The 25,365-nt window shown below is 54.2% G+C and overlaps 1 protein-coding gene across 1 annotated transcript in view; it reads left to right on the top strand.

Moving 5' to 3' along the window:
* Positions 1 to 3,640: 3,640 nt before the first annotated feature.
* LOC119098084 (thrombospondin type-1 domain-containing protein 4) overlaps positions 3,641 to 25,365 on the top strand; it is a 52,801-nt gene continuing 31,076 nt past the window's right edge. The window contains exon 1 of the mRNA XM_037221012.1: positions 3,641 to 3,976. Within this exon, the coding sequence (XP_037076907.1) occupies positions 3,954 to 3,976 (23 nt within the window). The 5' untranslated portion in view covers positions 3,641 to 3,953. The remainder of the gene's footprint in view (positions 3,977 to 25,365) is intronic.

Below are 25,365 nucleotides of genomic sequence, written 5' to 3'. Positions count from 1 at the left end.
AATGCTAACCGGAGGGCCGTGTGCGCTGATCAAGGGCCCCTGAGTCGGAAGTGTCTATATGTTGGTCAGATACCACCAGTAACACAAAGTCGCCTCCGTAATGGCATGGGATTGAGGGCCTATTTCCCTCGCAGGAACAAAGCCGGAGCCAACGATTTCAGTTGGTTGGAACACGGCGTCTGTCAGAGCCCAACAGCACATAACGAGGACCCTTTTTTGGCAAGGGGTCCCTAGTCGGCCAGGTGTAGTACTGAGGAGCCCCAAAGAGCCTGGAGGGCTCACCGGGTCCTACGATCAAGGGACGGACTGAAGTGTCTAAGGGCACGAAGGCCTGGTTGGAGTCTTATTCGGGAGGCCCGGCCTAAAGGAAGAGTCCTAAATGGCAGTCAGAGGGCCTTTGGCGCCGATTGAGGACCCCCCCTGAGTCGATTTGGGTCCTCCCGTTGGTCAGGCACCACTAGTACCATGTAGTCGGATCCGCATCGGTATGGACTTGATGGTCCACTTCTCAATCAGCTATAAAGCCGCAGCCAGTGATTTACACTGATTGGGTGCCTTGTATCTGTCAAGGGCCCACAACGCCTAACAGAAGGTTCTGTGCTCGCAAGGGCCTCGAGCCAGCCAATGAAGTGCTCAATGAGGCCCGCAGAGGGGCCCGGGCGGCCCAACGAAACCGACGATCAAAGGCCCAGTTAGAGGTTACAAGGGCCGGAGGGACTGACTGTGGGTCACCATCCACGCCATAAGGAAGGTTCTAACATAAACGTTCAAGTCTTCCTTATCCCAAAAACTAGCGTCTGCTGAAAGGTCTAAAATTTTCAAGGTCATGTTCACGATCAATTGACGAGAAACCCCAAATCACCAGAGGTCTTTCGGTCGACTTCTGATCTTGAAGCATCGAAATCTGCTCGCGTGAAGAAATTAGCGTGCGTCTTAAACTCTTAATATATCAAGATAACCTACGAGATTGATTTCAAGATCATGCGTCTGGAAATCCATTTCTGTCAAAAGCTACGGGCTGACTGCGGGTTTTTGAGCATCAGAATATTCTCCATTACAAAACCAGCTTCCGTCGAAGGCCCCTAACTCCTCAAAATCAATCTCCTATGCTGTATTAAAGGTCAGGCCTTCGCAAATGTAAAGTTTGCAAACCATGACTTTACAGGTGATCCCATCGCCACGCATTGTTTTTGTCTATTGACCTGCCCTTCCGGTGTCCGGAGAGTCGATTCTGCTGTGCATGCCAGAAGCCAGTTTTCTAGGACTGATTTCGATAAGTTCAAAGTATCAAGTGTGTTATGGTTATAGACATCTTTAAGGATCTTACCAATCTTTTGTTGATTGGAAAAATTTGTGAAAAGTATTTCTTGTTCCAAAGATGCCAAGCATCTTCTTTTTTGTAGTGTTGTATAATGGGTATAGTTTTCCATCTACCTATATATATATATATATATATATATATATATATATATATATATATCTGTTACATATATGTGTACACTACATACACATGCCTATCACACCTGTTTGAAACTTAGTTTGAAATGTTTTTCCGGAACACAGCTGCTCGTGTAGTCAAAGCCTCGACTTCTCGTGTAGTCTCTTAACATTCAGCCGGCCAACTCAACAACGAGATCCTGAGTGCGCTGCCTGAGATCCTGGACATGGTCCAGGACTTCTGGCAGGCGTTGGACCCGCGGCGAGAGAGAGAGAGAGAGAGAGAGAGAGAGAGAGAGAGAGAGAGAGAGAGAGAGAGAGAGAGAGAGAGAGAGAGAGAGAGAGAGAGAGAGAGAGAGAGAGAGAGAGAGAGAGAGAGAGAGAGAGAGAGATCCTGTCGCAGGCGAACAAGGGGAATCCCAATATGGGTAGCGTGGGCACCGAACAACCGCAGTTTGTGACCGATGGACTACGTCACACTTTACAGCCCGACACCAGAACGCCTCGTCGCCGACACTGGGCAACACTGAGCGCCGCCGCACCACGAGAGAGTGACACCGCGCAGATGTCACCCGATACTGGCGTGGGGCAGTGACGACATCCGTGCTTGCCAAATGCGCTGTGAAAGACGTCATGTTCGTTCCCGGCTTTTGAGTCTGCTGGCGGTCCATGCGCACTAACATGGTCTGCATCCGCCGAGCTGACAGGCCGACCTAACACACTGAACACTTACCACTTGCAAGAATATCCATATAAGGGCGAGCTGACGCACTCGTGCGCCCACACACGGTAGACCGGTGCGTCAGGAGAAGAAATGGACTGTTTCCGTAATCTTGACAAGGTAGGAAGAATATAAGGTAAGCTAAAATGCATGAACTGAGCTTTGCACTTCTATGGAACGGCCTCGCTCCATCATTCATTGTACCGACCGATGGGTCTAGCCAGGCAGGTTAACGCGGTCTGGCCGGAAGCCAGATATTTCTAACCTTTTGAATTTTGATTATCAAACCCACATCTCAAAATAGACAGGGACGGCCCCGCGGATTTTAAGTTAGAGCCAGGATTTCCAGGGGGCCTTCTCGACAAAATGAAGCCTTCTTACAGGCCGGGGGGGGGGGGGGGGGCGTCCTGGACAGTGGATATACAAGGTGTAGGGAGGCACGCGGGAACGTGCCCTTATCAGATTGCTACATGCATCGATATCCATGCACATAAATGTCCGCATTACAAAATCCAGAATAAGATCTTTTTTATTTCTTATCCGGAAAAGGATCATTGCCATTCACAAAGGGGCCTCAAACTTCAGCAAAGAGTCTCATTATCCCAAAGCAGGGTATCCTGATTCGCAACTGAGATAATATAACGCATGAAATGGGATCCCGTCTCAGAAAAGAGGCCTTCCAGTTCACAACCGGGACCTCCAAAATTATAACAGGGGATCCGGAACGAGAAAAAGAGCCTCTTGAACACAAAATAGGACCTCCTGATTTAGAGCATGAGCTACCAAATTCCAATGTGATCTTAAACTCTAGATCAGTTGTGGAGCCTCCTTTATCTGAATTTTGGTAGTTTATGTGTAGCTGCAAAGCCTTTAGTTTGGGCAAAAGGAGCCTCCCAAAAAATTCTGGAGAGTAAAGGACACTGTTGGCCCGTCTGCCAGAAACCGACCCTCGTTCCCCTCCCCTTCTTCCGGGCCGCCCCTGGAATGCGTCATGATTCCCCGCAGTCCCTCTTCAATGCTCCACAAGCTCCCGACGCTCGACTTCACCACTGCTATCGCTAGAAAAAAATACAACATTGGTTGCCCTATATGACTGATGGAAAGCAAAAATGCAAAAACCGCATTGGCTTCCTCCTCTATTTCCTCACGCAATATCGGCTGGCCTCTTCATTCTCCCCGACATTCTCTTGACCCACAACCATCTGTCCGGAAATGCTGACACGCATTGCCGAGGCAGGTGTTGACTGCAACGCGACTTTGCCAACCACCGACTAAAAAACAGGAACCCAAAAAACAAACAAAAACAAAACAAATACGCTTCGAATTCGGTTTCGTCAGGGCGACTAAACTGCACCGTCACTGATGTCCGTCTTGGCCGCTAGATGACAGCAGCGTTGCGGCCGGCCGAGCCCGGTTCAGTCGAACGCGGGTGCGCCGGCGGCGTACGGGCGTGCTGGCCACTACGCCGGCGCGCGTGGCCGTGGGCGGTGAGGCGGGTGTGACGTGGTGGCGTGTGGTGACCGGACTGGACCGGCAGCGGCGCGAGCTAAGCGACGGACACGGACGGCGTGACAGACGCACAGGAGGACGGGAGGACGCCGGGAGGACGGGAGGACGCCACGGCGGCAGAACAAGTACAGTGCTGGTGGCACTGGGGCGCTCGGTGCTTCGTGGGTCGATGCGTAGGCCGGAGGGCTCGCTGGGACGGCCTCGGACGCCATCCGTCCAGTAGCGTCCCAGTCCAGACGCCTGCTTGGAGGCCCGGCCAGCTCTCCTGCTAACCGCTAGTCGCACGATGCAGCTACACAGAGGTGTCAGGTACGTCCGCTTCGCGGCACGCCACGAGCTTGCCGACCGGTTCTGCGAAGACCCAGCTGCCTCAACAGCCAGCTGCAGCTGGTTTGCGCAGCCTTCTGCGGCGTTTCTGAGGCAACTGTCGTGGGCCCGGATAGTAGTAGTTGCTAAGGTTTGAAGCGTCGTTATTCCTGGCGGAAGACGTGTCAGGTTAAAACGCTTTTCATACACAAAATAACTGAGCTGATATGCTGCAAAAAACGATCCTTAATATTCCGCGAATGACTGGGTAACCGATGCCATCCGGGCAGCCATTGATATATATATATATATATATATATATATATATATATATATATATATATATATATATACTAATGTGTGAGTGCGTGCCTGCATGCGTGTGTGTGCGCGCGTGTGTGTGCATGTATGTGTGTGAGCGGTATCATACAAAACTCGACATCTGGAGACAGTACTCGTGGTAACGAGTAGACAAAGCTAAGCGACAAATGCCATTCAGAAACCCAAGGCGCGTGAAGGACAGAGCATATTGCAAATCTGTGCATGGTTATCTGTGCAGACTCTGCCGATAAAATGTACCGAAATAATCTATCATTCAGGTTCTCACGTCATCACACACAACACATGGTATTGTTGTAAGATTTCTATACCTGCTCGGTACACAAAAGGGTATGCCTTAAGGCCTCAGTTAACCTAGCTAAGTATGAGGCTGGAAGTACACCTCTCAAGAACATTAATATGGACGTTCCGGCCCAACATCCCAGCATCTGATGCCTGCACCATGCTGCGGGCTGTCCGAAGCACAGCCAATGCTGGACCGAAAGGTTTCAGTGACCCGCACCGAGCATGAAGTTAGAAAGTTATTTGGTACAGGATATCGGTACCCAAAGCAGTAACCGGAGCGCTGTTTCTAGACACACTGTCACCTTGCCCCAACAACGCCGCTCAGATCTCGTCTGAAGACAACGCTTGTTTTGGCATCGACGAAGATTATGGATGTCCGGTGATTTTAAAATCCTGAGCTCGTGTTCCCCTGCGCTGTCGCTAAAAGGTGCCTACTAAAGCCGGTGTTTGTTGTAATATGCACCATCGTCGCGTGCCTGTCTGCCATGTGCACCTCTAGTAGTGTATACGCTCTCCGTAAACGCGTGTCTCATAGGTGGTCATTAAATCGGTTTGGAATGCAGCGTTTTGTTTCTCCTGCGCGACACATCGTTGGCCCAAGCTTACAACAGATTTTACGCAACGCATTCCTCAGTGTGTATTTTCCTTTCAGGCCATTAGCTCGTGTGTAATTATATACCTGTAATCATAACACAGAAGGCAGTTAGGGTCACCGAAACATTTTCGCGTATCCTTGTGTGCATCGTACAGCCTTTAGCGTAGAGTCGTTTATAGGATATAAGCGCGTGGAAGCTTTAATAACCGATTTATTCGGTATACTTCTGTTGACAGATCCTGCACAGATTTAAACAATTTCGCTGTCTTTCACTCGCCTCTTTTATTTTTGAAGATTGTTGCGCTTCCCTAAGCGTTTTCGTTCGTGACCATAAGCACCGTCTAGAAATTCCATTTTCTCATGATGCTCACCAATGCTTGCTTGATGGCACCTTTGAACCTGTGCCTCCTGGCACACTCGGCCATTACAACATAGCATCTGATAACCCAGAAACTAATAGTCATCCTTACTGACACTGACACATGAGTTCAGACCTCACCTAGCACAGGGCAGCTTTTCTAACCACTCGATCATCGCGTCCCCCACCGCAGCCACCCTGCCGCCGTACCCAGTTCTAAGCGAGGGCGCGTGCCCCAGACGGCGCGCCGCTGGAGGTGACGTCACCACGCGCCGAGCCGTGACCGCAATATAACCCAGGGACGTGGACGGGTAACTATTTACCTCAAGTGCGGTCGGGCGGCGATGTTGGGCGCGGTGTCTGTAGACATCCAGCCGCACCCACGCAGCCGGCACTGCACTGTCGTAGCCTCCACACACTGTCGTACTTCTATCGTAGCCTCCACACACTGTCGCACCTCTGTCGTAGCCTCCACACGCTGTCGCATCTCTGCCGTAGCCTCCACACACTGTCGCATCTCTACCGTAGCCTCCACACACTGTCGTTTCTGCGATTTGGTTTGTTTTGGTTGGTATTACAGCTCTTCCGGCCAGCATTTGCCATTCCAGAGTTTTGGGATGAGGAGGAGAGGTTGGTGGCGGGGACCACACAGCGGCCATTTTGGGGTACCTCCGCCAACGGGCCTTTCCCCGCTCAGGAACTCCCACCGAGGTATGGGCGGCGCTCGGGCGGGGCTCCCCCGAGGGTCACGTCTCTATTTCTCACACATCTACCGGCCGCCAGCACGGACACTGTAGCGCCGATCGTATCCGTGCTGGCGGTTAAGCCGTGTGGACATCCATCCCGAGGGACGAAACGGACACACGGCGCTCTGTGCCCGATTCATGTGGGAGCTGCACTACAATGACCGGCTCTGCTTCTGCCCCGGCGTTCGAAGCTTCAATGACCGGCTGTGCTGCTACCCCGGCGTTCGAAGCTACAATGACCGGCTGTGCTGCTACCCCGGTGTTCAAAGCGCGGCCAGCGCGCCGAGGCCGCATGAGTCATGACATTCGACACGTGTCCGCTGTTTACACTGCTGCGGCCAGCGGGCGGTGTTGACAGAGGTCAGCGCGTAAGGGCTCCCGCCTCGTCACAGACACGGCCGCCAGAGCTGAGCGTGCCGATGGGAAAGGATTGTCAGGAAGAGTGATACAAGGTTAAACAAGGTCAAACAAATGCAACTTATGCCGAAAGCAAACGACCATCGATACACACCCAGTATCTCAGCCGTGCGATGATATGTCCGCGGTCCTAATCATTAAAATGCATCCATTAAAAAAGGGCTCACATTTTTAGGCGGAAACACAAACAGACTGAGGTATTCGCCGACTGAGAAGTGTTCGCACCGCAGCATGCTCAGTTCTGGACCTCCATACACCTCCGCGGCCAGCAGGAGCACAGCAGAGCAGCTGTCGTATCCGTGCCGGCTGTAGAGCCACATGAACTGCCATGAGCCGTTACACGGCAGACAGCGAATGGTGTCCGGTTGTCACGACACGGAAACACTTTATCGCAATGAAATGCTTCCCCACAGACGCCATTTTTGCCTCCGATGTCCGTGCAAACGAGGGTATTGAATCACCAGGGTGATCGCCCGATTTGTATGCTGTGAAAACGCCACTCGGAACTGAGGAAAAGATCGCGGTAAAACCTGTCCATGTGGCATATTGGGGAATGGTGGCATTCGGACTACGCTATGTTATGACGCCGGGTAATATTTGTCTTCTTTAAAATGCGTATAGGTCGAAGTTCGCTCCAGGGATTATCATGGAAAAATCAGGAAGCCCGGCATACATGCTACGCTGACTTGCGCTTTGCAAACGCATCGCGCAGATACTCGCGCCGCGCACTGATGCGTAACAACGGTTCATCGCTCAGTCGATTAAATTCTGTCGAACCAATCACGCGCAGCTCCAGCGATACCCAGCGCTGTGCTACTCAAGCAGAGACGGTGTCCCGGCTGACCGCCCCCAGCCGGTCCGCTGGTCCGAGCGGAGGGCGGCAGGACGTCCCCACCAGGCGGAGTCCCGGCTGACCGCCCCCAGCCGGTCCGCTGGTCCGAGGGGAGGGCAGCAGGACGTCCCCACCAGGCGGAGTCCCGGCTGACCGCCCCCAGCCGGTCCGCTGGTCCGAGCGGAGGGCGGCAGGACGCCCCCACCAGACGGAGTCCCGGCTGACCGCCCCCAGCCGAGCGGTCCGAGCGGAGGGCGGCAGGACGCCCCCACCAGGCGGAGTCCCGGCTGACTGCCCCCAGCCGGTCCGCTGGTCCGAGCGGAGGGCGGCAGGACGTCCCCACCAGGCGGAGTCCCGGCTGACTGCCCCCAGCCGAGCGGTCCGAGCGGAGGGCGGCAGGACGTCCCCACCAGGCGGAGTCCCGGCTGACCGCCCCCAGCCGAGCGGTCCGAGCGGAGGGCGGCAGGACGCCCCCACCAGGCGGAGTCCCGGCTGACCGCCCCCAGCCGAGCGGTCCGAGCGGAGGGCGGCAGGACGCCCCCACCAGACAGTGTCCCGGCTGACCGCCCCCAGCCGGTCGCTGTCCGAGCGGAGGGCGGCAGGACGTCCCCCACCAGCGTCCCGGCTGACCGCCCCCAGCCGTCCGCTGGTCCGAGCGGAGGGCGGCAGGACGTCCCCACCAGGGAGTCCCGGCTGACTGCCCCCAGCCGGTCCGCTGGTCCGAGCGGAGGGCAGCAGGACGTCCCCACCAGACAGTGTCCCGGCTGACCGCCCCCAGCCGAGCGGTCCGAGCGGAGGGCGGCAGGACGCCCCCACCAGGCGGAGTCCCGGCTGACTGCCCCCAGCCGGTCCGCGGTCCGAGCGGAGGGCGGCAGGACGTCCCCACCAGGCGGAGTCCCGGCTGACCGCCCCCAGCCGAGCGGTCCGAGCGGAGGGCGGCAGGACTCCCCCCAGGCGGAGTCCCGGCACCGCCCCCAGCCGGTCCGCGGTCCGAGCGGAGGGCGGCAGGACGCCCCCACCAGACAGTGTCCCGGCTGACCGCCCCCAGCCGGTCCGCTGGTCCGAGCGGAGGGCGGCAGGACGCCCCCACCAGGCGGAGTCCCGGCTGACTGCCCCCAGCCGGTCCGCTGGTCCGAGCGGAGGGCGGCAGGACGTCCCCACCAGGCGGAGTCCCGGCTGACTGCCCCCAGCCGGTCCGCTGGTCCGAGCGGAGGGCAGCAGGACGTCCCCACCAGACAGTGTCCCGGCTGACCGCCCCCAGCCGAGCGGTCCGAGCGGAGGGCGGCAGGACGCCCCCACCAGGCGGAGTCCCGGCTGACCGCCCCCAGCCGGTCCGCTGGTCCGAGCGGAGGGCGGCAGGACGTCCCCACCAGGCGGAGTCCCGGCTGACTGCCCCCAGCCGAGCGGTCCGAGCGGAGGGCGGCAGGACGTCCCCACCAGGCGGAGTCCCGGCTGACCGCCCCCAGCCGGCCGGTCCGAGCGGAGGGCGGCAGGACGCCCCACCAGACAGTCCCGGCTGACCGCCCCCAGCCGAGCGGTCCGAGCGGAGGGCGGCAGGACGCCCCCACCAGGCGAGTCCCGGCTGACCGCCCCCAGCCGGTCCGCTGGTCCGAGCGGGGGCGGCAGGACGTCCCCACCAGGCGGAGTCCCGGCTGACTGCCCCCAGCCGGTCCGCTGGTCCGAGCGGGGGCGGCAGGACGTCCCCACCAGACGGAGTCCCGGCTGACCGCCCCCAGCCGGTCCGCTGGTCCGAGCGGAGGGCGGCAGGACGTCCCCACCAGGCGGAGTCCCGGCTGACCGCCCCCAGCCGAGCGGTCCGAGCGGAGGGCGGCAGGACGTCCCCACCAGGCGGAGTCCCGGCTGACTGCCCCCAGCCGGTCCGCTGGTCCGAGCGGAGGGCGGCAGGACGCCCCCAGATCGCTCGCAGCAGCACTGTTGAAGGCCAGGAACACTGTTCGTGCCGTGCCGGCGTGCTGCTCGTTGAGCTCCGCGCCCGATATCACTGCGACCACGCTCCGTCAGCTGTCGCGGTCAGCGCGTCGGCGCGGCGTCGCCGGAGCACAGACAGCTGCAGCCCCATCCTGGTGTCGGCAGGGAAGCAGGCAGGAGGGGGGGGGGGAGGGGGGCATACCCCCCACCCAGGCGCGCAGCCAGAGCCTTGGCAAGGGAGGGGGCGTGGGATTGACAGAGGGCTCCTAATGGTGAAATGCCCCCCCCCCCCCCCCCAAAAAAGCTCATATTTATTCATTTTGTCTTTCTATAACTGGAATGGAAACCACAACCTACCCGGAGATCAGTTCTGCCTGAATCTATAGTCAATACACTAGAAATATCATGCGTTAAACGATGACAGCACGAAATGAGTCGTCGGGGCTCTCGATTTAATGGTGGTCCAGTGGACTCATTCTGAACCGATAGAACTCAGAAGATGCGCCATAGTTTTCATCCGGGCGCTCCAGAGATAAGGGATCCCGCGATTGAAGATGGTAGATCAAAATGGGCCAACAATTTGCATTAACATAGGCAAGACATGTTTGGCTGGAAATGTTCAGCATTCAGTCGGATTCGATTAATGATATGAATTATGTAACTTAGTTTTGAACATGTGCGCTGGCAAATCTTGGCAACAAAAGCATTGACGCTAGGCGTTGCAGCCTCCATAGGCCGCGCAGCCTCGGCCTTGGGGTAAACACTAAGCCGTGGCCCACGGATGGGCGAAAATGATGACGCATCTTAAAGAAGTATCTTAGAAGGCTTTAGAACATGACATCGCGCATGTTGAAGGTAGTCTGGACATGTATTCCACCACTGCCATTTTTAGTTCGATGATAAAGACGGATTGGCTTTTACAGCACCACTTCGTGGTGCTGGGATCTGGTAGTGGAATGTAAAGGTAGAATCTCTATTTTTCGTGTTGCTGTAACCGTTAATCTGCCCAGAGGACGATCTCTTGAAAATTATCCGGAACCATTATTTCACGACGGCCGTTCTCTTGCACACGATGCCTGCCGCCTGATATTACTTGTGGTGGGCAACGCCGTTCGGTTTTACGAAAAGTACAACCCAGACCATCGCTGTCCTTGCCCCCGAGATTTCGGACGCCCAGGCTGAGACCTTTTGATATAATTTGTTTCAATAGGTCGATTCTACAAAGGATAAACGTTCTCAGGCAAACGTGGAATAGCCTTATTCGTTTTTGAACCCATTTCAACCCATTCTGTTCAACACTTATGATACCCCTTATTTCCGGGTAAAAGGCATTCTCAAGTAGAACACCAGGGGGCACATATTGTTCCCGGTCAAGGGCTGATGGATCATTTCGCTGCTACGCGGAGTGTCTTCCATCTTACATTCTGGCGACACGGGGCGGGACCCCTTGTTCGATCCGGAAGCCGTTGGAGGGATACATCACATTACATTGGTCCCCTCTCTGATGCGGGAGGCCTCCCAACCCTCGCAATTGGCCTCGCATTGGCGCAGAAACCCTGACTGACGCAACAACATCCCTGATCGTCGCAGGTAGTCCATTAGTTGGCACATAGACTCCAGTTTGGTTTAACGGGTTCATGCTGGAATTTGGATGGAGGGCCCAACGTTTGGTGCTGGGGGCCCTGACTGGCATAGGATCCTTCCATTGTCTCAACATGAACAAGCACCTGACATTTGAGATCACAGCCCTACGGGAGGGCTCCTTGATATGAACCACAGCCAGCCCTTCGAGCTCTTCAGCAGACCCCTTGATGATTGTTCTCTAGACCATTCGTTCCCCGCTTCGGCCCCCCCCCCGAACACCGCTCCAAGCCGCCTCAATGTTTCTTGCCGTCACAAGACCCCTTTAAGCACTGTGGCCCCTGACCGACATCGGAGCTCGTCATTGCGTCAGCGACCCCGAACATTGCAAACAGTGAGCCCCGGCCTCGTTTCTAATTGGGAAATGGGGTCCGAGGGCTCAGGCTGACATGAAGCCGACTGTTAAGCTCCGTGTCAAGGCTCTGTATAAAACGGATAGAAAACTCTTATAAAAAGGCTGTGATAGAAGCCCTTTTACTCATATTCCAGATCACAGCAATACGGGTGGAAGGCCAGGCCCGAGTTAAATCCGGCCCTTGGTCTTTGGTACCGAGGTTGGACCCCCGTAAACATGGCTCCTGGTGACTCGGACCACTTGCGACGCAGGACTCCCCTGTCAGGCACTGTAGGCCCCTTACCAACATCCTCATGATTTCAGTGATCCTAACTAATGCAAATCGCGGGCTCGGCTTTGCTCGTGCTTGGAAGTTGACCCGCATGCCTCAGACCGACACGTAGCCACCTATTCAGTGTTGATGGTCTCTGGCCGAAGTAGAGGCCCGCGCTGTCTGAGGGGTCCCCAATCGATGCAAGAGGCCCTCTGAATAACACCTGAGGTCACGGGTTTGCGGGCGGGAGGGCATCCTCAGTGTGACCCATGGCCAGTCCTTCGTGCCCGTGACCTCCAATCAAGAGGATAATAGGCCTTCCAGTGGGACCCCTGATCTTTGGTCCCGATGGGCCCTTTTGACCCTTTTCGGGCATCCTGAAACAAAGCCCGTGACGCCAAGGAACCACTGGCCAATATGTGACTCATGTTAGGCCCTGTGGACCCCTGAACGACACAGGGCCCCGATCATTGTTCCAAGGACTCAGGTCAATGCAAGTCGTGACCCTCGGCCATATTCCTACTTGGAGATGGACCTCACGGGTTCAGGCTGACAGGGAGCCATTTGTTCCGTGTTGGTGATCTTTGACCGACTAAGATATCCGCATCGTCTCAGGGGTCCTCAGATCGTGCAGAAGGACCTCTGACCCTAGACCTCTGACTGACATTTCAAGTCATGATCCTTCGGGCCGCGATGCTTTATCTGATCTACAGCCAATCCTTCGGGCCCTTATGCGCTCTGACCAGGCCTCTGATCACCGGTTCCAGTGGGCTTCCGGGCCCCTCTTCGGTCCTGACCGAACACTACCCTTGGGCGTCTTGAGGCCCGTTACAAACCCAGGACCCTCTGCTAGGCACTGCGGGCCCCTCTTCGGTCCTGATCGAACACTACCCCTGGTCGGCTTGAGGCCCGTTACAAACCCAGAACTCTCTGTTAGACACTGCGGGCCCCTCTTCGGTCCTGATCGAACACTTCCCTTGGGCGTCTTGAGGCCCGTTACAAACACAAGACTCTCTGCTAGGCACTGCGGGCCCCTGATAGATACAGGGGTCTGAACTAGTGTAAATCGCTGGCATTGTAGGCATTGGCATTGTAGCTGACGAGGAAGTGGGCCCCCAGGGTCCCGCCGACACGGGGCCGATGGTGCGGTACTGGTGATGTCTGACCGACATATAGGCCCGTATCGATTCAGGGGTCCCCGATCGGTGCAAAACGCATTCTGTCATTGGAGGGCCCGTCCCCGCAGGCCGGAGTCCCTGAATAAAGTACTCCGATTAGCCCTTCATGCACTTAAGCCCTCCAATCAGGCCCTTGACCGTCGGTGCTTGATCGTCTTGATCGTCGGGGGGGGGGGGGGGGCTCACTCATCCCCTGCGCCCCCCCCCCCCTCTGCCTGCGCTATTGCACCCACCCTCCTGAGACAAGAGGTTTGCGCTAGATACTGAGCAATTTGCAGGAATACGGCCCAAAACTCACAAGAATTTGATAAATTCTCGGCCGCAGAACAATTTGATGTTGCTCCCTACTTCTGAAGAACCTGCGATGTACCCACGCACAAAACCTGGCGATGTACCCACACACCAGTGACGTCACAACTCATCTGAAGTGGGTTACCGAGTGACGGACGTCATTAGTGGATTGTGCCGCCATTAAGAAGTCGCTTCATGGCTTCAGTAACGGCATTTCTGCACCCTGTTCCGCTGATGACCGCAGTGCACGCCATCACTGTAGTTCGCGCACGTCCATAACCCATACGTGTGTGCCCGTTTTAGTTGGTCCGTGGGCCCCTGGCATCTGCAGCAATGTCAGGCCCAGCCAGGCCGCAGTGCTGCAGCCTGACACTGCTCACTGCGGCTGCTGCTGAGCTGCTGCTGGCTGCTCAGCCAGTCCGCGGCGCTGTGTTATGCGGACCATCGTCACACTGCTGTCGATACCAGACACCTGCTCACCACAGGCCCAGTCATGGCGCATGTGAGACCGAAACGGCGCAAGGCCGGACTGCGAGTCAGGACATACGGAGTCACTTACACGCGGTGCGTGCCGCCGCCTTGTGGTTCCCTTTGACGTCCAGAGACGCTCTGAAAGTCGAGTCACATGCACGCGTCGCGTGCGCAGCCTTTCGGTTCCCTCCGACGCCTCAAGATGCTCTGGAAGCCGAGTTGAGGCCGGGCCGGGCCGCTGAAGCTGAGACATTTGCAGCTCGCGGGCGTAAAGACAGGCTCAGCCTCTGGCCTCGTTCGCAATGGCTGACGTGTGTCCCGGTCATTTATTTCTCGACGTTTTCATGTTTATCTCAACCAGTAAAATGCCTTCACCCGTCTCGTCAGCCGTCACGTGACATAAACAAAGTACTCATAACCTGCAAACAATTTTGTCGATCAGGAACATGTATATGCATGCAAGGGCGGCGCCACGGATGTCGAGCTTCCGGGCCGGATTTTCAGGGGAGCCTCTCAAACAAAGCGGCCTGGCAGTGCCTGGCTGGTTGCCTGGTTGTGCCGCAGCCTGCAGCCTGGTGTTGACGCGCTATAACTACGTGGAGTTGAGAAGCGCGACGCCGCACCTCATCAGGCCCCAAGATTTCCGGGGTCTCTAAATGTTGTAACCTGGTCTATGAACACCACTGACGTTGGCTGTTGCCGGACGGCGCTCCTTTGGCGCGTTTTCTTCCGCATTTGTATCGTACGCGTGTTTGTTGAAAATGCCGGAAATGCATAGTTGCAAGAGGAAAAATGTAGCGTATCGACCAGAACTGGTCATGCTGTTATATCGTATCGTTGCGAAATAAGCGTTCACAGCAGCGTCCATTCTCTCCATCTCTCCTCTTCCCTTTTTCTCATCCGTCTCCGTCCACTCTCTGCTTCCCTCTCTGTCCTTTCCATTCCTCTTCATCTGTCCATCACTCCCTCCTTCTTTCATCATCGTTTACCTCGCGGTACTGCCTGTTCACAGCGTCCATTCTCTCCATCTCTCCTCTTCCCTTTTTCTCATCGGTCTCCGTCCACTCTCTGCTTCCCTCTCTGTCCTTCCCATTCCTCTTCATCTGTCCATCACTCCCTCCTTCTTTCATCATCGTTTACCTCGCGGTACTGCCTGACACGGCGGCATCCCTCAGTCAACAATCGCGTTCATCCCACGAGGTCGCATCCACGGTCGGCACTTCGCTTTCGCGGCCACCAGGCCGAGCGGCGCAGCAGACGTCCCCTCCCCTCCCCCTCCGTCACATGGCAACAGGCTTGTCCGTGCTCCGCGCGCGCGCGCGCTCGGCATGCTTTGCAGCCAATCAGCGCGGCGCCAGTCAAGCTCGGGCCTATAAGGAGCCGTGGTTGCGGACGGGTGGCCTGCATAGCTCAGTTGATGCCGGGCTATTACAGGACTTTGGTACAACACTCAACCATCACCGCGCACCGAGGCATGGGCTCGAGCGTAGCTACTGCAGAGCTCATCGCCGCCCTCACGATCATCTCGGCGTGAAGAATATCCCCGCCAAATGACCAAATTTCAACGCATAGTAAAATAAACCTTCCTTAACCATCTTATTAGGGTGCCATCGGCTGAGTTCCGATAATATTCCACGGAGATTATCCATATACGTTCAGCAGGTCCCGAAATTGTCCCCAGTTTTGTCTCGTATGCGTCATGTAAAGTCAACGGTTACATCTAGGCATAACCTCAAAATAATCCACCTTGGCCATAATCTGAAAATTATCCGCGACGTGCTCTCGAAACGGATAACTAGATATCGTACTGGGAACGCCATTCCGGAGAACTGTCGAACATTCCGGCTGAGTCTCCGAGATTAGCTGCCGGACGAACTAACCCCAGTATTACGATCGCTGACGATGGACTGCCGGCCAGACAGGGCGGCGCCGAGGCTCTGCTGAGTGTTGGGGCGGCCTGCCGGTCCGCTGCCCAGCCAGGCATACCAGCAACACGTGACGTCAATCTGGTCCGGTGTCTGCACGGCCGAGGATCTCCCGGAGTTGCAGCACGTACTCTGATCATTCGTCATGCACACGGCAGACGTGCCAGGGTGTCATTCTAAGACCTCATTTGGGACATATGTTCCGACGCTCGGGGAATCAGTTGCTTTATTTATCAGCTACATCAACGGTCAGTGAGTACTACCGGCACGTCCATCACTATATAAAAAGTGCGTGTTTTCTCTCCTGCTCTTCTTCATGCATCTGAATCTGAGTGGTGGTTGTGCCCGGGGATGCTGGGTACTTTATTTATTGGGTTCATGTGCCATTGATTGGGGGACATCTCCCTTTTTCTCACCTTCCGATGGAGCAACCTTGCCCATAAGAACTGCGTTTGAGAGCACTGGTTTTTAAGGGGCAAACGGTACATTTGATCCCATGTTTGGACCCCAGCTTCTGCTCCTAACAATCCCATCTATAAGGTCATGTATTTTTTTTTGAAACTGCGCCGTTGGTCGTTGATCTAAAGGGGCATCCAGGCAAGCGTAAGGGTCTGGTAGCACTCAGGACATGTGTGAATACAGGAGGACGCCGCACCTGTTCAGCCTGTTCAGCTTCCTCATACACCTAGGTGACATAAAGACGATGTTAAATTTTCGGGAACACTTTGCACGCCGTGTTGCTCGCTTCTACGGGGCACCAGCGACGGCAGCGCCATATGGGTGCTCGGACGCCATGTGGGCCATATGGGGCACGCGGGCGCGCAGGGCATCGTGGCACAACCGGGCTTGACTTCGCAGCCCCACGTTCTAGCCAAAGACGCTCACCACTAGGTCACTACATCACTATGTGAGACATTCAAATTTGGATTACTTACCATGCAAAAGCCGGAATGCTCAAATATTTCACGTCGAATAAAGGTGAATGATGCACTGCTGCATTTCTGCATCGTTGTTCTCAGATCATGCGCGAATTACAGTGAGCACATGTATCTGTGAATATGAATAGCTTCTCAAAGAGGAACAGCTTTACATATGCGTCATGCAATGCGTTCGTCTTTGTGTTCTGCTAGGTGGGACACAAATATAGTGTGGCACAAGCATAGTGTGGCACAAGCATAGTGGGGCACAAAGGCATTCAGATTTGGATGCAGCTTAACAACCTAGGTTGCTACATATGATATCCATCGATGGATTGCGGATGGGTCGCAGAAATCGTATCGTGCGTTCCTTCTCGGAGCTGTCATCCACCAGGCGCACACTATGCGTAGTGAACAACAACAACTACACTAACACCCGTCTTTCTTGCCCGTCCCCGCGCTCGGGGGTTCTCCGTCGTGCTCTCAAGTGGCTCCGTCACCGTCAGTTTGTCTTCAGCAGCTGTTTGCCAGCCGGCTGCCCCCAGACAGACAGCAAACTTGGCTCGTGGACCAGGTCAGCGGTAGGGCAATATAGCTGTGTGGGGAGACAGGTCACCAGTCTTTTCTTGGTGTCTGAATTGCTGTGTAATGGATTGAGAGGGCGTTACACCGTTATTCATGCCCTGCCAAGTATGCAGAGGGCGTCATCTCCGACTGTCTATTTGCATGCTTTGTGTTGGACACCGCGAGCATATTTGTAAGCATACACATGAAGGTGCAGAAACCGATTGCTGTCACGGGGGTTCTCAAGTCTAGCAGGTTAGCTCACCCACTCTTAGAATCCAGTGCTGGAACATAAACAATACTCGAAATCGTTTCTTCGTCGAATTCCGATATGTTCTTTTTGCAGATATTGTGCGTATCATTTTATAAAGTGCCTTAGATAAAAAAACAGCAAATGCAGATCCAAATGTGTCGATATGAGCTCCCTCATGTAGAACATTGGGAGCATTGGTCATCCGTCACCCTTCCATGTCATCCCGTCAGCCCGAGCCTGAGGCCAGCCGAGGCGATTCGCAGGCGGGACGTCAGCCTAACGTCGAAGCCAGCCGAGGACGCTTTGCAGGCGGGACGTCAGCCTAATCCTGAGGCCAGTCGAGGCGCTTCGCAGGCGGGACAGCGGCCTCAGCCTCAGCCTGAAGAAGATAACATCATCAAATTTGTCGAGCTTTGGATGGAGACGGCTGGGAGCTTGGTCGGAGATCTCGTTGCGTTTATGACATAAACATTGAGCATGGAAGACGCTAGCGCTGTGACTGGCGGCTGCCTGTCTTCGCACCTTGAACAGAGATTGGGAACACAAAAACTGAGCTAAATGGATAGAGCGCTGCCGCATGTTATTTACGGGGCATTTCTCTCTCTTTCTCTATCTCCCCTTTCTCTCTCTCTCTCTCTCTCTCTCTCTCTCTCTCTCTCTCTCTCTCTCTCTCTCTCTCTCTCTCTCTCTCTCTCTCTCTCTCTCTCTCTCTCTCTCTCTCTCTCTCTCTCTCTCTCTCTCTCTCTCTCTCTCTCTCTCTCTCTCTCTCTCTCCTCTCTCTCTCTCTCTCTCTCTCTCTCTCCTCTCTTCCGCAGCCATTTGATCTCAACATTAATGGCAAGTTACGTCACTAAAAAATACTAAGAAGAAAGTCAATCGCACGAAAAGTGTGCAAGGCGCAATGTTTCCACTGTATGTCATCTACTGGGGTGAAATACCATTTTTGCAATAGGCTTTGCTTCTTGCTCTCCAAATAGCTCGAGAACTTTTGCACGGGGTACTTTGAGTACGCTTAATCCCTTAAACCCTTTCCATGTAGCACCTGCGGATGCTTTGACAGGAGTGTTCCTGCGCAAACTCTGCAGTGGCTATGAAAAATCTTAACCGCCGGTGGCTACCCATAGATAGACCATAGATTACCTCGGAGGAGCGACCGCATCAACTCGCACACCCTGTCTGCATTTTTAAGTAAAAACAAATTGGCAAAAATACCGCCGATCGATTGCGTCACGGCATGTCGACGACTTAAATCGCCTTTTAATCCCCGCAGCCGGGTGCGCTGCAGAGTCGATGTCATGATAAACGACGGCTGCTGCACGGCCCGCCGCAGACGTCAACAAACAAAAAATAGCAGCCGGAATGTGGGAGCTTGTGAAATGACGGGCTCGCATGTCATTGCTACATTAACCTGTCACAGACCGTGTCGCTCACAGCTTCTGTCCGCGGAGCAATGGCTGTGCGACGGCAACTTACCGCGGCCTAATGTGCAGCTGGTTTTACAGCAATTTGCGCTGCTGAAGTACAACGTTGATTATACACAGACCACTGTCGCCGGCAGCGTTGACTGGCTGCTGGGGTGGTGGCACAGCCTTATCTGTCGTCACGGCCACTGATAATGGGGGCTCAGATGGCTTGGCTGGAACCTCTAATTCACAACAGAGCACGTAGAGGTATGACAGAGGAGAACGGGAGATAGAGGAAGAGACAGAGGAGAACGGGAGCCTAGAGTCCGGAGTCTGGAATCTAGAGCCGAGTGTGTGGGAGGCCTGACCAGGCTCAACGACTTTCAAATTTGCGAATCAGCGAAGGACCCTTACCCTCGACCCAAAGGCATACTTTTATGGCGCTCCCTTGCTTTAGTCGGCATAAGCTACTGCAGGAGGAAACTGGAGACAGAGGACCGTCTCATGGCTATTGTCAAGCACAAATCACTGCAAGAGCGAGGTTCGGCTGCACTGGCAGGACGGCCGGCTTCGGCCAGCCCGGCAGCCAACAGACGGCTCCAACCGGCCGGCAGACCGCGGTCAGACGCCGTACACCCGCTCAGTGTCCACCCGAAGTCATCCGGCGTCCACCCCGGGCAGTCATCAGACGGCTGCAGTACAGCAGCGCCCCGTTGTCCTCCGCCGGCCGGTCCCCCCAGTGTAAGTCCCGAGCGCAGAATCACGGGGGCGATCTCAACTCGCCACGGGTCCGCTGCCCACCTCGGTGCCGTTTCCGCACCACCTAGCTAATTCACTTGCATGACACTTACAAATTGATCCAATTACGACGAGGCATTAGAATGGCCGAGTCACAACTGGAGAAGGATTTGCGCGGATGGGCGGAGGCTACCAAATGCGGTGACGCCTGAGTGGGCAGCGGCACACACAAATTGCGACAGACGGCCTGCACAGTATGCAAACTAACAATAGGAGAACGAATGCTATGGGAGGTTGCGCTGGTAGTGAGATTAGGCTCGTCAAAAGAGTTTTCCGAAGCGAGCAGCACTCCATTTATCATTGTGAAACGCAGCATCTCATCCCGGGTGAATCCCATGAGGTGGAAATCTGGCCACTTCTGTACATTTTCCTAAGCAATGGAATATCTGAGATCAAAACCGTGCAATAGCATGGATAACGTATGTATGTCATTCATGGCAACGCTCTCTTCACCTAGGGTTCGTGTGAGGGCCCCAATTTTGTAGAAAAATCACAAAAAATGAATTTTAAGATTGGATGTTGTCGTCAGGGCTCACTGCTGCAACAAGCACCGCTTAGTATGGGTAAACATAGGCCTCCCACCATAACGCATTACAATTCGGCACACACCGAGACTGCTAAAAAAACAATCGTTATATCACAAATACGCAGAGCTGTGTGTGCGTATCTTATGATCTTCAGTCTTGTAAGCGTATTGGCGCTAAAATGCCTTTTCCGTGCAAAAGGATGCTCGGAACACTGAGTTCTCCCGATCATGGCGTAACATCCTGGTTTCACAAAACAACTGTATTAGGTTCGCAAAGAGGTCGTAGAAAGATGAAACAGATTGTCTCAATGGGAAGCTGCCGTTTGTACAGAAAAGCCCAGATAACAATTTGCTCACGTTTTACGCAACAGTGATAAGTGTACTTCTCGCATAATCAAGACTGTGAGGGCATTCGAATGACAATTCAATGGTAAAACACGCTGAAAACAACGATGGAAGTGGTCTCGCATTGGCGAAATTAGTACTCTACAGAAGATGTTTCTAGGACGAGAGCGAGGATCCGGTCGATACCACCTCAGCGTACCGTTCCGCCACCGCACCGCCGATATAAACCGCATTGGGTCGAAACTTTGTCTCCAAATATTCTTGCAACACCGTCTTTTATTTCCGAGACTACATGATAGCTTTTTTTTAGCCAACGATGTGAGGTTAAAATGTTGATTTTCTTTTCGCTCACGGTGCTGTGGGGGTACAATGCGACATGTCAAATCTTAATCGAGGGCACGCTGACAGTAATCGGCACTCGTTGAATTATGCTATGGATAAGGGACTTGAGGCATGTCAGTTACGACAGTTCAATCCAATAGCGTGTGTGGAGGGAAAATGAAGCGGCCCAGTCCGGTTTGCCCAACCCCGTCACTGCGCCGCGACCTCTGGTGCGCCGCACCATGCCGCTGTTGTACTGCGCCCCTGTCACTATCAAACACTCCAGACCTGTTGGGGAGGGGGGGGGGGGGGCGGAGGCTTCGCAGTAGCATAACCCGCTCCCGTTGAAACGCTCCGTCAGCGGGCGCTTGTCACCACGAGCATGCGTTACAGATCGTTACGTGCCGATCCCCAGCTGGGTGGATAACGATAACATCTCTGCCCGCCCAACAGGCCGTTGATCAATCATGGCCCATGTCGATGGCGACCGGGGAGCTGTCGGCGGACGTGGCGCCTCACACAATAACTACACGCGTTCTCGCTGGTGTTCTCAACGAGGAAGGCGTGGGTCTCAGCATGCGGGGATCTGCGCGGTTAGGATAGGAGGGCAAGCGCAGCCATGGGGGCGAGGCGTCCCCTTCACGCTATAGATGGCTCTTGACGGAAAGTTAAAAGTCAGGGGTATACGTTTCATTAAGCTCTGCCCCCCACCCCCTGACCAAAATTCTTGTTACGCCCCTGGAAATGGGAATGCAACACTACGTTGCTCACAGGATCAAAACTATCGCTCAAACTAGAGTGGAGATCAACTGACATGCATGCGCCTTTTGTGGTAAAACTTGTTTGAGGGAATCAGTAAAGCTGGAAAGCTTGTAACATAAACTTGTTCAGCCCTGCGCTTATGGCGATACACATGAGGGCGGACAGATAGGTGGAAGCTCCCAACTAAGCTGCAGACAAGTTGGACGGCATTTCATTTGCGCAAAATCGCGCCGGTGTCAGGCTAACATACGACGCTGGCGGGAATCGAGCCCTACCTCAGTTACCTGTTGTTCTGTGATCTGTTGCCTCTCCTCACATCTCAACTAAATATAAGTGTCTGCAATAAGCATGCTTTCCTCGATCATCACCACCTTGGATATGAACACACACCCAAGATTGTAAAGCAGGTCGGGTTTCTGTGAGCACATATGCTCACATTAATCCTTTTCTTCATGCATACCTGGCTTTTTGGCAACAGCAAGTAACAGTCTTTAGCATTTGCTCCATTGTTTAAACAAAACTTTGTTAAGTACACATTTTGTGACATTATGGACTACGTAGTTCACATGAGAAGCAGTGCGAAAACAAAGCTGGTTGCACCCAGCCCGTTGTTGGATTGGTGGCTGCCCAACCCGGGACCGGGGCTAACCAGCCGGCTGATTTATGATTTGCTGATGTCTTTACTGATGCGGGGTGCCAAAGCTAGTTTGAGGTTTTGTTTTATTTTGGTGTTGAGCTGTTTTGGACATGAGGTGAAAAATATATTCAAAGCTATTTGAATGTCATCAAATTAATTCGTACTTATCCCAAGATCTCAAGAAGAAAGATGGCTTTCCCACGATTTTGGTAAATCCCAAGGTTTGCCAGGCCATTTCAAATTTCCCACCACTTCTCCAAAAAGTGCAACAACCAGAGGTCTCATGAATAGCATTTTACCACCCATAGAATTAGCCACTTTTGGAACTATCTATCAAAAGTAACAATGATCACATCTGTCCAAGACGGACGGTCTCATTTCCGTCCCTCTTAATGTTTCTTTCATCGATTTCCATTTCCAGCAGTTCCGTCTGATGGTTCGGTTGGTTAAAGAAACTGGTGTCTGATCCACGCACCCATGGCGGGGTGAGGCTCGAGTCGCTTTAGGCGCTCGCTATTTAGCCTTGACAGACATGACCTGTGACCGATGGCAGCGGACGCACTAAAGGTCAGATGACGTCAGAGGACAGGACAGACTGTGCAGGGCATTGCGGCACTATAAGCTTTCGCCACCAGCTTATGCCGGTGCCATGGTATTGGGCTATCGGATGGTGGGGGTCGAGGCTAACTTAACGAGCACTGCTGAGCGTGAGCTCTGATTTCAGAAATTCATTCAAAAGGCTTGAATTAAATCTTTCAAGGCAAATACATACCGTAAATTTCAAAAGGCACATGACAATGGGATGCCTGTCAAAGCACAGTTATTCTGCGGCTTATTTATTTAATTCATTCAAGCTTAAGCCTGCAGTCAAGAGCGTACATTATAACACTGATAAAGATGCACAGCCTCAGAGTGGGTCTACTATCAAGGCATAGAAGATTTAGACAAAGTGACATTACAGCTTTTTCAGGCCACGGGGATACAGCCATAAACCGTTTGAGGTGTTTTTGCGCGAAAAATTGGTAATTATTGGCCCATTATTTGGGCCGATCCAGCGTTGAGGAAGGATAACATCTCTTCAAAGGAATACAAAGCCCAGCTTGTGCAAGGTATCGCAAGTTTCAAAGCACAAATTTTCGCCGCATTGAAATATGGGACATGCACATAGAAATTTCTCGCATTTACGCGCGCCTAACATACAATTCGGTCATGTCGCTGACAGACACGTTGTTGCCGAAAATATCACCACGTAGGCGTTTGTAAAACTGACCGTATTTTTCTAAGGTCCTCATTAAGGGCGATAAATACCCGTAGATCTATACGAACTAGATTGATGATGTAGGAAGGCTGATTGATGGGACATAATGCAGGCCATGTCCATCACCATGCAGACGCTGGTATCATTCCACTGACTTCACACATCTTCCATCAACACCGCGGCTATCACACGCCGAACAAGGCGCCTTCTCACCAAGCATGAGGCAGGCGTCTGGGCAGCCATTCCAGCCATCTGTCGATTCGCCGCCACTCCAACACCCGCCCGGACAGCGGTGGCTCCGCGCCGGCCGCAGGGGACAGCGGACGCTCATGCCGGGCGTCACGTGGACGCTGCGGCATGACGTGGCGTGTGCAGCACGGGCCGCGGCGCGGGCCAGTCCGCCTCAGCCCGCCTCCGCCGGCCGCCGCGGACGACTCGGCAGACCACCTGACCGCGGCCGACCGGACCCCGCCGGCAGCCGCGGCGGCGCCGCTCCTCCGCCAGCGCCGAGCGAGGCCGGCGGGCGCCGGCCGCCCGCGCGCCTGGCGCGCCGGCGGGCCGGTCTTCTCCGGCATCGGACGGCGCCCGACAGCCGGTCCGCACGCCACTCCAGCGGCTGCAGACCAGAGCAGAGGCCGGCGGCGGCGCCAGGCCGAGGCGCGCCTGTCCGCGCCCGTCGCCTGCGGCGGGCGGCCGCCGGCGACGCTGGCGCCACGGCAGCGCTGTATGCTGAAAACGAACGACCCCCGCCTGTCGGTCCGCTGGCAGGCGGCAGGCAAGAGGTCGGTGGTGTCGGCGTGTTAAGCGGAAGCCAATGGTTTCATGTGCCCTGTTTGTTTGTGCATCGATATATATATATATATATATATATATATATATATATATATATATATATATATATATATGTTCGTGTCGGATGTGCACTCACAATGGCGACTGCAGATTTGCAATGTACCTTGTATCGGTCGAAAACGTGCCTCGGCTTATTCATCTTCATGCGGACAGTTCGGATATATTTATGTGTGGGTCATGTAATTAACATAGGTGTGCACTAAGAATGCAGAAATTTAGGCAGTTTTTATGAAAAGCAATGTCCAAGGCATTACAATTTACGATGCATTTACTGAAGTCACCGTTGATATTTGCTACAGCCTCTCATTCATTGTATCGTGCATTCGTTGCTTTACCTTCCCGGCTCTAGTATTAAAGCCATTAGATTATTTGGCAGTTTCCCTTTTACTCAAACCATAAACAGGCACGATCTGTATTCTGAATAAAGTGTGAACGACTGAAATGCTCTGTTTGAACTTTGCGAAAAGATATCTTCAGTATAGTGTGGCAAGGTCTCATCATCCGGTGCAAATCATACGGGAATGACACACAGCATGCTGCGCTAAACATTCATAGGATTATTCAAACTGGCATGAGTGAGCTAGAAACGTATGCAAATTGTGCTGTCGTCTTCATTGGATGACCCGGCACCAATAAATTGTCCGAAGAGGTAGAATGTACAACGATTGAAAAAGCTAGAATACCAAACAGTTCTACATAACTTCAGAATTGGCGTTTATATTGGAAGGTAATATTACTGCAAAGCTGGTTTCATTAGCTCTTGTCGCGCCCGACTTATACCAACCACTAGCCTGACAATTTGTTCCCACAAGAAATTGCAGAACACCCCAGAGCGACCATTGCATGTATAGACAAAAACCTTTAGCCTCCCAGCCAGTTGTGACAACCAACCGGCGCCGGCGGCTTTCACCGCAACTCAGCCACCGGCCGCCCGGTCCCGTCCGTCAGCGAACGTTTTGGCTGCGCGAACGTGCTGTGAGCGGCCTGTGGGCCTCCGGAACAACAAACACGGGTATTGCGGGCCGCTGGGCCGTCTGGGACCGTTCCAGCGGGCCGACCGCGGCGCCGCCCGCCGCGACCACGAGCTGGCCGGCCTCGTGACGCTGCCGCTCCCCGGGGCGTGCCGTGACTTACGGGAGAG

This window comes from Pollicipes pollicipes, unplaced genomic scaffold, assembly GCF_011947565.3.
Source record: "Pollicipes pollicipes isolate AB1234 unplaced genomic scaffold, Ppol_2.1 Scaffold_4740;HRSCAF=5597_pilon_pilon_pilon, whole genome shotgun sequence".
Taxonomy (NCBI): domain Eukaryota; kingdom Metazoa; phylum Arthropoda; class Thecostraca; order Pollicipedomorpha; family Pollicipedidae; genus Pollicipes; species Pollicipes pollicipes.
This window is presented reverse-complemented; position numbering and strand designations above follow the sequence as displayed.